General features: G+C 41.7%; 1 protein-coding gene across 3 annotated transcripts in view; it reads right to left on the bottom strand.

Moving 5' to 3' along the window:
• TGS1 (trimethylguanosine synthase 1) overlaps positions 1 to 8,923 on the bottom strand; it is a 47,947-nt gene extending 39,024 nt beyond the window's left edge. The window contains exons 1-6 of one of the 3 annotated variants that reach the window (XM_075584255.1): positions 8,783 to 8,923; positions 8,129 to 8,661; positions 6,617 to 6,681; positions 3,976 to 4,121; positions 2,065 to 2,872; positions 1,112 to 1,226 (exon numbers count right to left, since the gene is read on the bottom strand). In XM_075584255.1, coding sequence (XP_075440370.1) covers positions 1,112 to 1,226; positions 2,065 to 2,872; positions 3,976 to 4,121; positions 6,617 to 6,681; positions 8,129 to 8,232 — 1,238 coding nt within the window. In that variant the 5' untranslated portion in view covers positions 8,233 to 8,661; positions 8,783 to 8,923. Of the gene's footprint in view, positions 1 to 1,111; positions 1,227 to 2,064; positions 2,873 to 3,975; positions 4,122 to 6,616; positions 6,682 to 8,128; positions 8,694 to 8,782 lie in introns of all 3 variants that reach the window. The other 2 variants (XM_075584247.1, XM_075584262.1) reach the window with 2 other exon arrangements.
• Between the last annotated feature and the right edge of the window lie 3,905 nt (positions 8,924 to 12,828).

The raw sequence follows: 12,828 nt of genomic DNA on the forward strand, positions 1-12,828 counted from the left end.
CTGGGGGCGAGCCAGTTGAATGGTCAAGCGATGCTCATCTGGACTGTTTATAGGATTTCCCTTTGAATGTAGCATGAATTCATTCTATAGTGTCAATCCCTAACAATTTAAAGGAAAAAAAACTCTGACATCCAATTAGGAATTTCATCCACAGCCCATTTCTATCCGCAATCTTTGAAAAAAATGTTTGGATAACTGGAAGGTACTTTTCCATCCCAATCGGCAGCACAAGACAAGTGTTTGGGCTTGGCTAATGCTTTCTTTTGCCTCACCACACTTTCAAGTGCTTAAGGCTCAGCCTTCTGCCCAAGAGAGGGACAATTAGACCGTAACCTGCAAAGTAGCACACGCTTGAGGAAAAGCAGTCCCCAGTTAAAATAAACCATCATAACCCTATTTAAGAGGGGGTGGGTGAGGAAGAAACCCTATTGGCTGGCTATTTCGATCAGAGGGTCCTCCCCCCACATGCTGGCACATCAAGAGGGCACGAGCGTGGAAGAGATGCGCATCAGTGCTGCAGGATTTCCAGCTGTTCAAAGTGCCGGGTGCCAGAAATGTTGCCCTGGAAGATCCCGGCAGTGGATCTCATGTCGATCAGTCGGCACCAGCCACAGCCCTTCCTCCATTTCTCCTGGCTAGCGGTGCAGTAGTGAAGCTCTGGCATCAGGCAGCTTCAGCCCGACAGAGCAGCACAACTTATCACCCTCAAGTATGTCGGTCACTGGGTGCCCTGTTCAGCTCTGTGGATCCTCCTGTTACCATCCTAAACCCCCACAGGCCCCTCCCAAAACAAAAACATACACAAAAAAAAAAAAACCACAGAAGCTCAGATTGAGACTTTACGTTGCGGTTTGTACTGTATAGCATGCCATAAATGCAGATTATAGTTTTGTTCTCTCAGATTTACATTTACCAATTCTGTAATGAAAATATATTTAATACAGAACAGAATATATTTTTGGGAATGCACTGTGGCGTTACTGGGACTTTAATGTTTTGCTTTCTAGTTAAATTAATCTCTCCCATACTGAAACATTTTTTTTTTAATTATTTAAAAAAATAAAATTTGAATGCTCAATCTTAACCAGACGTAGTTTGGGATGTGCGTTACCTTCTCTTGATTTTTGCTTGCTTGCATTCTGGAGGTTCATCCTCCTCTTCACCCTCACTTTTAACGACGGTTGAGTGCCCACTTTGAAGACTTGGGCCTGGAGACTCATGTGATACTAAAACAAAAAGACAGAAGTGTGAGGACTCTGCTTAGATACCATTCAGTAACTCCCTACAGGCTTGGTCACTACATCCAACAGTGCTTATTATTTGCTTAGCAATCAAATCCCTTCCCTCTCAGGTGTGAGGCAAAGTGTGGCAGCTATCTTGAAATAGGGGACTCAGCCAAGTACGTATGTAGATTAGAGTTGGACATTGGTCAGTATTTCCTCTGTGGTGTCCATCCTTGGCCCTACTCATGAGGCAAACAGAGGGCCTGAGTGCTTAGAGGAAGCCCTCACTTGTTCCTAGCAGAAGCAGAGGAGATAGAGATATACACATAAATCAGCCTTCGGGCTGCTGTCCTCTGGCAATAGTAAACGTACCATGTATAAGAAGATAGAACAGGGAGCTCAGTGCTTCTCTCCCCATTGCCCAAATTCAATATGTTGTGAAGTCATCTTCCCCTTGCTCTGGAAGATTTCATATCCATACCATATAATCCTCACGTATAACCAGCACAGTACATATATCCAATACCTGCTGCATCAATTAAGTCACATTAATGCTGCCATTACACTATCAATGTTTATGTGCTATAGAAAAAGAAAAAGCTGTTCCAGTGAACATTATTAGAAAGAAAATCTTCTCTCACATAAAAAAAAAATTAAAACTTGCAAAGCAATAGAGAAAGTTTTGCAGGCAATTGTGGGAAAATGGCATAGCAATTAATCACAAAAAGTCTTCTGCCCATTTACAAATTGCTTTAATGAACACAGTGCCAAGGTTGCTTCCTGCTTTATATTCCCAGTAAATTAGCTATTAGTGAAAGCAATCAGCACTAATTTTACTGACCTTGCTGGCTTGCACTTCCATGTCCAGATGACGCATTCTTTTTGCCGGCTCCCCCATCACTTGGTTCACTCTGGTCAGGATCACAAGGACACTCTTTTTCCTCGTCCCTTGCGTTTTGCAATCCATGGCCCTCATAAAGATCACTTGCAGCTAATATGTCTTGCTCCATTTCCTCGGTGTTCAGATTTATGTTTTTCATCTCACTTACAACATCTTTGCCGTGATCATCATATAGATAAACATTGTCTTCACTAGAATGCAGGGGAGAAACATTGAAGTCCGCATCATCTGCAATGTTTGTGTCGTTACAGCAAGTTGTTATGTCTTTGGGTGCACCAAAGGTCCAGCCTTGATTTGCCCAGTACTGAAACTGCTCAAAATAGTGCCAGTAGGATTCACTGTAATGCCTTTCCCACTCTTCCTTGGTGTCAAGGGAGCTCCATGGCTTGGAGTTACAGTGTTCACCTGACACTGCTAACTGTGGGTGCTTCTCAACCCAAGTCTGCCATAATAACCCTTGCCCATACTGACTCCAATAGTCTTCCCATCTCTCGTCTGCATTAAGCTCAATAGACGGCACATTCACAGCAGGCAATGCGCATGTGTTCACATTCTCACAGTGTATAGCCTGGCTCTCGTCTTTCTCAGGCTGCTCAGCATCTGCAGGACAATCCTCATCAGAAGCATGCTGGGTGTCTTGGGACATCTCTTCCCCAGCTTCATGAATGCTTTCATCAAATGGCCTCTGGCACCCATTCTTCTTCTTCTTCTTCCGTATTTTATGTACTTGCACATGTGTTTCTGGCAGCTGACAGTAGAGAGAATGCCTACATTTAATAAACACCAACAATGCAGGGGTTTCTCAACTGGGGGAAAACAACTTAGACAGGATGGTTTCCTGCATTGGAACCAAATTGAGGAGAGGGGTGGCACATAGTAACACCCTACACTACTTTCTCCTCCTTGCTTTGTAACATGAAAAACTATTATAAGTATTTCATACTTCTACAACTCTGAAAAGGTACTAAATATTTGTGTTTATCATTGCAAATAGTGTCAGTCCCTCCATTGAAGAGTAGGTGAATGTATAAGGCGGACAGAAAGCAATGTGTGTAAGTTTTATCATATTCACTCCAGGGATATTGTGCACCTACAGTTTACCTCTACGGTAAGGTAACTATGATACTGGCTTTGGCCAGTTTTCTATTTGCACTACTCACATAAGCATATGCTTTATTTAACCCCTTCAGAGCTTTGTCACATTTTATCACTAATCCATGGGACAATTATTACATATATTCAGTGTAGGTACCTGCACACGGTTATGCCTTGACGTGAAATGCAGGCTTAGGCCTCGTCTAGGGTTACTGCTTGCTGGCGGAGGCACGCTGAGGGAAAGCGGGTGCTTTCCCTGGCCTTAGACAGCGCGCCGTCCGGGGGCGTCGGCGGGCGGGCTAGTGACATCACGGAGCTGGTTCGCCCTCATTGGGCGACCCGCTCACGTGACCGGCCCTGCGCTCCGGCAAGCGCTTGAATTTAAAATTTACCCAAGACCTACGCTTCCGCGCGCTTGCGGAAGCGTAGGCGAGCCCCTACTAAAGCTGCTCACTGGTAAGTACCAGCGCGCTGACCATGCCCGAGGCCTTATAAATGCTTTGGCCAAAGGGTTTAACAAAATTACTCTTTTTCATAAGATCATTATTTTATTTTAGCCTAATTGGTAGGAGCGCAGGAATCGTTCTTTTTGTATTGCAAATAAAAGAGCAATATTTACAGACAGTATTAAGCCCTTCCCTGTCAGAGGGGCCTGCAATGCAGTACAATGCTGATCCTTCTGTCAAAGTTGTCACAGTACAGTAGCAATATTGATCAGACAGACTGCTTCCAGGTCTGTAGAGAAGGAAATCTTACCACAAAATTCTTCTCAAATGAGGAGCCACCAAACTGTAGAGGGAGACCCATTTTCATCATTAGCTCAGCCTCGGGGTCCAAGTCACTCTCCTCAAGTATGAATTCATCAATACTAGATTCGGCCACATTTGGAGATTCCTCTTCCTCTGTAAAATAAGTTTTACCAAAACAGATTCACATCTGTGTGTGTGTACAAAACAAACCCAAACAAGTGAGCTAGGAAAACATTATACACACAAACACAGGATATCAAATATGAACGAATGATTAATGCCTACAACAATTAATAAAAATCAAAAGAAAGTGTTAAACTAAATGAGTCACAAAAAAGCAGCGAATGGTGAACCGTTTAATAGTCTGTATGTACCCGAATTTCTCAAACTGGCTGAAAAAAGTGACAGAATTAAGGTCCCATACAATGCCAGTAATGCAGCTCCTGGTGGATGACCAATCATCTGAACCAAAGCGAGACAGAAAGGTTTGCAAAAAATAAATTAAAAAAAAAAACAAAAAAAAAAAAAAAACACTCACCCCCCCCCCCCAGTTTGCGCACTCCTGGTCTAAACCATACTCCGAAATACAAAAACCGAAGCGCAACCATGGCATACAGTCGTGTACTGAACATTAAAACAAACGGTATTGAATCAGATTGCAATGTGCCTTAATATGTCAGGAGAGCCACCAACTACGCGCCAGCATCTCATTCATTGTTCACCTCAACTCCTTCCTGCCCATGCTGTGTAGCCGTCGCACAGTACGGAAATGAGTCACAAACTCTGGTTACGCAGTCTCGCTCGATCCGGCATATTTTGCCAATGTGGCTTTGGCTAGCAGCCATGGGGTCCAGGAGTACACACACACACACACACACACACACACCTTGTTTTCACGGTAGCAATACAATGTTCGATAAACATATCAAGTCCATTTGTTTCACCCCAAAACTATACTCAAGCCTTTGAATCAAAGGGCTCATGGGGCCAGAGTGCTATAACCCCTTCAATTCTCGAGGAGCCCTGACATGACCGCTTCTGTCACGGACAACAGAACGGATGCGGAGCAAGATTTTTGGACGTAGATATTACATCATAGGGCACCCAGGGTGCCAGACCGCATGACATAGTAGATATGTCCTGGGGGTTAATCCCACTAAACCCTTAGGCCACAAACAGACTGATGGCAAATGCTGGATTATATTGCTTAACTGGATAATTGTGAGGATCGGGCTTAGATCCTGCCTCCGTGACGTGTCTCGTGATGCGCCTCACGCTGACAGGATCGTGCGCAGGCGCCGTCCAATTGTTGTCAGAAGGACTCAACTACAAGCCGACGCTGACAGCAGGATAATGACTTCATCTATTTCACCTGCGTTGCTTACTCCGCCCCATGACGATCGAGTGGGCTGATGGCAATCAGCCTTTACAGCCGTGCAGCATGAATTGGCACTTCAATCAAGAGGCAATCATTACATTCCGCCTTGTGCCTTTCATCTGATTGGCTAATAGTCCTTTATATGCTCACCGATACCTGCTCCAAATTGGCTGACCATAGTAGTCCTTAACCTGCGATGAAGGGCTGCCCACAAGCACCCCACTTGCCATGTCCCATTTTGCCTTGTGCAATTATGCCAACCTTATCTTGTCTCATAATATCCTCGACCTCGGCTTTGTCCCTGGACTACCACCGTCTCTATACCTCGACCACGCACATCGACTTTGCTACATCTCCAACCTTAGACGACGACGAGTATCAACACTATTCTACTCCCCCTATCCTGTCCCGGCTTCGAGTGCTGCTCTTCTTCCTGTTATCTCTCGTGTGGCCACACGCTTTGAGGGGCAGACACCTTACAAACTAATGTAACTTGTTTCATATTAAGCAGTTTCTCTACGATCGAGTAAAATACATTTAAAAAAAAAAAAATTATATACCAATTGTATAAAACCCAAACACTGTAAGATTATTAAAATTAGTACATTTTGAAGGTTGGTTAGGGAATTGCAAATCTGCAAGCAGGAGATAGATCGCATTTTTGAAAAATTGCAAACGGTACATTTAGTGGTATTAATGAAGATCTTGGCTCATTTCAATCACCATAGTGTGTGGTGGTTTAGATTTTTTTTTTTGTTTTTTTTTATATTTTGGTTCCCCCTTTTTAGAAAATAATCTATAGATGGCTTGCATTTTCAAGACTACATTTTGCCCACATCCATTCAATTTTAAGTATAGTGCATCAGTGAAACTAATGGAATTGATAAGTCTATCGGACGTTACATGACCATGAGAAGTAACAAGAATTAAATCCCCCTGAACACCATCCCTTGTCAATATGTGTACAATCGAGCCTAGACTGAGTGACACTGAGCAGCTAACTCCCGTACAACATGGACGAGAAACATGGTATCTCCTAGCAACTGCCGACATTCTGCCCGTTGACATCAACACAGTGCGGTGAAAAACTAACTGAACTGACTAGGGACCGAGATGACAGGCATCTTGGGAAACAGGTGGCTCCAACAGGTAAAAAGTGAGGTTCAGCAGCATAGATACCTCTGGTTATTTTGTTATAAGCATGCAGGAGAACGGATTAATGCTTTTACACATCATACATACAGAGAGGTGAACGTTGTTCACATCTTACCTGTTTTGTTCTCCTTTCTGTTGTAGCCAATTTCTTTTAAGCCTAAACAGTATAGATCACGATCACTAAAAGAAAGAATAAAGCAGGAGGACATCAAAGTCATGTGGAAACATGTGTACAAGGAGGACAGCAGTAAAGGCATCTGCCTGATGTGTGACAGTTCAGTTGTAGTCTCAGCTCCTTGCGACCCTGGACAGATCACTGTTTTCCAGTTACTAATAGAACATAACCTGGTTAGGACTCACTGGTGGTTGTTCATTAAAATGGCACACTTAGTTTAATGGATAACCCCCATTGTGACTGCATAACTGTGTGTGTTTCACTGTGCAATCATTATTTGCGCCAATAACAAAAAACATCGCATGAAAACGCAATTGCAACTGTAATAAGTGCATTCTTGTTACCTACAAAACAATGTTTTTTTTGGCTGGGTTCATAAAAAGTGTATACCTCTTTTTAGACAATACGCATTACAAGACATTCTATTTCCATCTCCCGATCTGCAGATATGCAAATTACTACCCTTAATGGGTCTCATCAGTGTGGGGTTTACAGCTGTCTGTGGGTGGTTTTCTGGGTATGCACCTTAACCCTGGCTGTGCTCAAAGCTGTGACCATGCAGCAAGCTTAAGCCTATAGGGAACCATGTTAAAAATGGCTTTTGAAGCAAAAGTGGCACTGTGTGCTCATTTGCATGTCATTTCCCAGAATCCCTTGCTGCAGTGGAAGTGCTGTGTGCTGGGTGATAATGGGGAAAGGCGGGGTTGCAGACCTGCCTAAGACATGCAGAAGAGCATACAGTTGTATTTACATTTGCATATTTGCTTTGCTGTGGAGGGTTTTTGTCACTTTTTTTTACTCACCATAACTTAACTCAGTATGTATGTATGTATATATATATATATATATATATATATATATATATATATATATATATATATATATATATATATATATATATATATATATATATATTAATTTCTGATCCTTTTTCTTTAAAAAGAAAAAAAAAATGTAAACAGCATGTTCCCCTAATGAATTGGTTGTAGGCCATAGACTGCCCTTATGACGTTCCCTGTAATTCAGATGAGGACTGGCACGCTGGAGGCCCGAATGGGATACAGGGAGCAACATGCTTTTTTGCTAATTTTCTAGGGAGTGTCCCTAGCCCATCGATGGAACATTAGTGGGTGCCCTCCATTTCTGTTTTTGTCACTGGGAACCAATTGTGACCACATGATCACAGGGTTGCCATCCCAAAATAACTCTTCCTGTAGCAAAAGGGTTAAATATTTCTAAAAGATAGGTGTACATTTGTATTTATTTTTCAATCCGCAGCAGTACCACAACTTTTAGTAAGAAACTTTCGACCATTCACTATTACCACCATAAAAGGCTATGATAGGTGGGGGCTGACTTGCGTAAAAATAAAATAAGAAGTAGACAGCCTTAAATTTTTACACTGAACACATTGAATAAAAAGGCATATCTGAAATGTAGTACAGTACTTACTTGACAAACGCCCTGGAGCACAGACACATTATTTTACTGTCTTCATCTAGATCATCCAGGTAGAGGAATATTGCTGCCACCTGCCTCCACTCCACACACAGCATTATACAAAGGATGCAGGGAGAAGAGGAAAAGACAAGAGAGAATGGAAGACAGGAGAGTGAAAGATGATAGAGCGTGACAAGGAGAAAATGAGAGTGGAGGTGAGAAGCAAAAAAAAAAAAAACAGAAAAACAGATGGGTCAAGAAATGGAGATATTTAAAAATGTAAATGGTGGGAAAGAATTTATATTAAAAAATAAAAAAATACAGAAAAGGAGGGGAGGATGAGAGAAAATATGGAGTGCACTGAGTAGTATTGAGTGTGTGCTCAGCGAGGCTCCGTTTATCTGCTGCCGAGGATCCTCCACTTCAGCTCAGCTCTCCCAGTCTGTGCTGCAGATGCACACCAGCGAACTGAAGCCCCGGCGGCCATCTTTAGTTAGGGCGCCTGTTGATTTCAGCATGCAGCAAAGGGCATTAATATCCGAAACCTGAAGGGGGAACTCCGAATATTTCCTGGTTGCTGGACATTGGATTAAATAATTGTTTTATATATTATATTAATGTATGAACAGCTATAATAATACATAAGGTACGGAGAAAGCTCCTTACCAGCTATATAAAAGTGTAGAGCCTGACACCTCTGAGACTGGGCAGCGCGTTATTATCAGTCTGTGTGTGCAGGAAGCTTCTCAGCATGAAACACACGCAAACACCCAGACAGTACAGGAAAACTAGGCGGCCGCCATCTTGAAAAACTTTATGTGTAAGATACAGCGAGACAATTGTGTGTACAAAACGCGTGTTCAGTAAAGTTACAAACAATAATTAAAAAAAAAAAGAAAGCAGAATGTATAAAGTAATGTGTAAATAAGTAACATAGTATCAAAGAGCAAATATGATACAGTACATGTAACTGCAATAATTACATGTCAAGTCAAACCTGTACATATAATTCAATGAGGTTATTCTAGTCTGTGGTTTAGGAAAGAGACCTTCATAGAAACACATATACATTTTAACAGCTTGTCGTAAGCATATCTGTAACCACAAATAAAAGAATTGCAATTTCAATAGGAAGTTAGGATTATGTACTAAAAGTAACACTGACAAACACAAAGGGCGATGTAAAAGAAAAGCAATAAAAGCAACTCAAAAGAGAGTAGTGGTACCGCATGGTGACTAGGTTATATTAAACAACTAGCTGTAAGTTCCTGGTGTTGCTCGACAATTTTAAGAAATCAACCTCATCCCTCCTCCCACACTCCCCCTGGCTCTATGGTACAGCTGCAGTGAGGTGATATTGTACAGCCCTCACCTTGATAAACACTGTTTGGCAGTCAAAACATTGGTTTCTCTGGCTGAGTTAAATTGCTTCTTTTGCTAGTCCGTGTCCTTTGAAATCTCTCTATTCCTCTATGACTTTCTGGGACCTGCAGGATTTTCCCTACTCCTAGGAGCACCATCATATTGTACTTAGAGACCTTTAGGATGTATGCCTGCAGAACTCTGCTTACTGTGAGTTCTGAAACAGGCAACAGGTATTGGGTCAAGTAAGGAAAGACCATCCAGGATTCCCATGGGGGACCTAAAGTGATCGGATTAATATCGATGATGGCTCCAAAGCAACAAGGATGGCCGGGTTCCACATGTACTCAAAGCAACTAACTCAAAGTAGCTTCATTGAAGTATTAAGATTGGGCACTAATGGAAGAACTGTATTTATGTATGTCTGTTATAAAATACAGTACAACGTTATTGACATGTGTATGATTGGTCCATGTCCATTGGGACATGAATAAATGACTGTTAAACTACAAAAGTTCCTGACAACCATTATTTGACAACCTTTGCCCAGCCCAGCCGTCTGAATCCTGCCCCTGAGTCAAGGTAACCCAAGCGGAGTAGCCATGCAATACACCCCGATGTGATCTCTCTAGAAGTAGCCATGCAATACACCCCGATGTGATCTCTCTAGAAGTCAGGCAGGGAGTGTTACGTATGGAAAACAAATTTTGCAAAGTGATCTAAGGTGGATCTATATACTAGACAAAAACAAAGTTGTGTGAGCTGAGCATGCGCATTGTAAGTGAAACTTCTTTGTGTTTAGTTACAGAAATTGTATTTGTGATAGTGATGTTTTTAATTCAATGAAATAGATTTGAGAGTATAATTTATTTTATTTATTTTTGTGTTGACAATATAGAAATATCACTTTGAATACATGATATAATTGACTTCTAACTGAAGTAAGATACATGTGTTTTGGATTGTAAAGTATCTAAATGCCGCTACTCTCAAAAGTCTTTCATTCAATGTAAATCATAAAAATAAAAACACAATTTCAGTGACAAAACCCAAAGAAATTTGACTTGGAATTTGCGTGCTCTGCACCCACCCCGTTTATTTTTTGGTCCATTTCTAAAATGTTTGCTATTTGCACTTCTATATTTATACTTTCTTGGAATTCCTCTAATAACAGAGGTGTGTGCGTATGTATGGCTGCCTCTGCGCATGAGTGGCACCTGGCGGCCACTTATTTATAAATAAATAAATTACCAGGGCATGACATCACATCTGTTACGCTTTTTGCCCCGTTAACGAAATTTGCCCATCAGCATTCCCTAGGTGCCACTACAGAAGTTTCACTTAAAGCTGCAGTTCAAGCAATATCCTGCATGTTTTTTTTTTTTAATAAATCAGTTCTGTAGTAAGAAAAAATACTTTTAGCATTTTCTGTTTTAAAAAACAACAACTTTGAAAGACCAATTTTCTTGTATTCTATTTTTAAAAGCATGCTTGTTGCTATAGCAACCATTTACATTCCCCATATTTAAAGATGTCGCCAAACTTTGCCGATCAATAGACGGAGAACGAATTGACCAGCAGCTATGCAGTTTTTTTTTTTTTAGCTAAGTAAAGCAAAAAAAAAAACTAAAAAAAAAAAACTAAAAAAAAAAAACGGGAGCTTGAACTGCAGCTTTAAAAAACCTCAAAGAGACTAAATGAAGATTTTGAATTTCACACATTTATTTAATGTGGATCTATTGTACATTTTTTTTGTAGTGTAGATATTTGTATGTGTGCTGATGGAATGAATGAGGAATGGGATTTTACTTGCTTCCTCTAGTATTGTCCTCTAGTATTGTAGCCTACTATCTTATATATATTTCAGAATGTTTGTGTTTGTGTGTGTCTCATTATACACGCCCAAACTTTAAGACCTAGAACAACCAAACTTGGAAGGATTACTTTATGTATCAAAATAAGGCGAACTGTCATGGTTTGGATTCTCTCGAACACACCAGAGGGGGTGCTGCCCAAATGAAACGTTAGATTCCATTTGGTACCATGTCTACTATTTATTTTGGAAAGCTGTTTGTTTGTTATGCAATTGGAAACCTCTTAAGATATCGTAACAAATGTAACGTGATTGTTCCAGCGATAAAGGAGCAGGTTTTTATCTGTTTCAATACATTCTATGTGACGGGAGGGGGTAACCAGGCTACACAATAAAGGGTTAAGTCCATCTGGTTACCCCTGAAACCGTGGGGTCCCTGGCAGCTACCTAGCACCATAAGCCAGGGACAGGGATTATACATGTGAAAAATAAAGTGACCCCTGCTTTTCATGTTTACATGTTCCCTTTGTCCTAAAAACGTTAAACTTCTTGTGTGTCCATTTTATTTGGGATATTTGGGTCAAAATGCAATTATTTTGATTGCAGGAGTTCGGGGGCCAAAGTTACCGGTAGCCCCCTAATTCTCCCCGGCGGCACCATTTGCCGGTATGCAGGTGGAATTACACAGGGGCTGCCCATTGTCCCCGAGACTCATGGTTTTCGAGCCTAGATATCCCAGATCCATCTCCCATACAGATATGGGTCTCCCCAATAAATATTGTGCAATAAAACATATTTTATTATGAGTTGTGCATTTACGATAAATGTCTATTCCGCCAGCCCGGGCATATACAAAGGTGCTGGGAAGTCTGGATAGACATCGTAGTTCAAAGGGGAGACGGGATGTTGAGAGATGTCAGGGTGCTAAGTGACCAGGGCAGGGCAGAGTACTGAGTCCGGAGAACAGAGACCCCCTCTGGGAAGAGGACCCTCTGGGCTGCCGACTCAGTAGAGCCTGCCCAGTTGGTGGCAATGGGTTGACTGGGGGAAGCGGCAGAATTTCAGCACGTTTCACATTGGTCAATTCGTATGTCCCGTCCATGGGGCATTCTGAGCCGTCTTGGCACACCCCTCCTATGATGTCAGCCAAAGGACGAGCCTCTATTCCTATTGGCTGGAGGGGAGGAATTCCCACGCTCAGATTAATCGCTCCTTCTTCTTCCATGCTGAACATAGAACAGCGATGTCCAAGGTGGTTAGGGAGTGCAATAATATGAAAAAGAAGAAACATATACAAAATAGTGCAATATGTCTACAGCTTCAGGTAAGGAATCCAAATCTCATTCATCCAATGAATTAGATACTCACAGATTGAACTGTGGCAACATGTATATAAAGGTATCTTTAAAGTTCCAAGTTTTTTTTCTTTACGTCAACCTCAATTGTGTGCTGTTCAGGGAGGTTTCTTTAACCTCGGATGAGGAGAAATGCGTAGTGTCACCAAAGGTATCACCACCTAACTCCAAACCACCGCGAG

Source organism: Ascaphus truei, chromosome 2 (assembly GCF_040206685.1).
Source record: "Ascaphus truei isolate aAscTru1 chromosome 2, aAscTru1.hap1, whole genome shotgun sequence".
Classification (NCBI taxonomy): domain Eukaryota; kingdom Metazoa; phylum Chordata; class Amphibia; order Anura; family Ascaphidae; genus Ascaphus; species Ascaphus truei.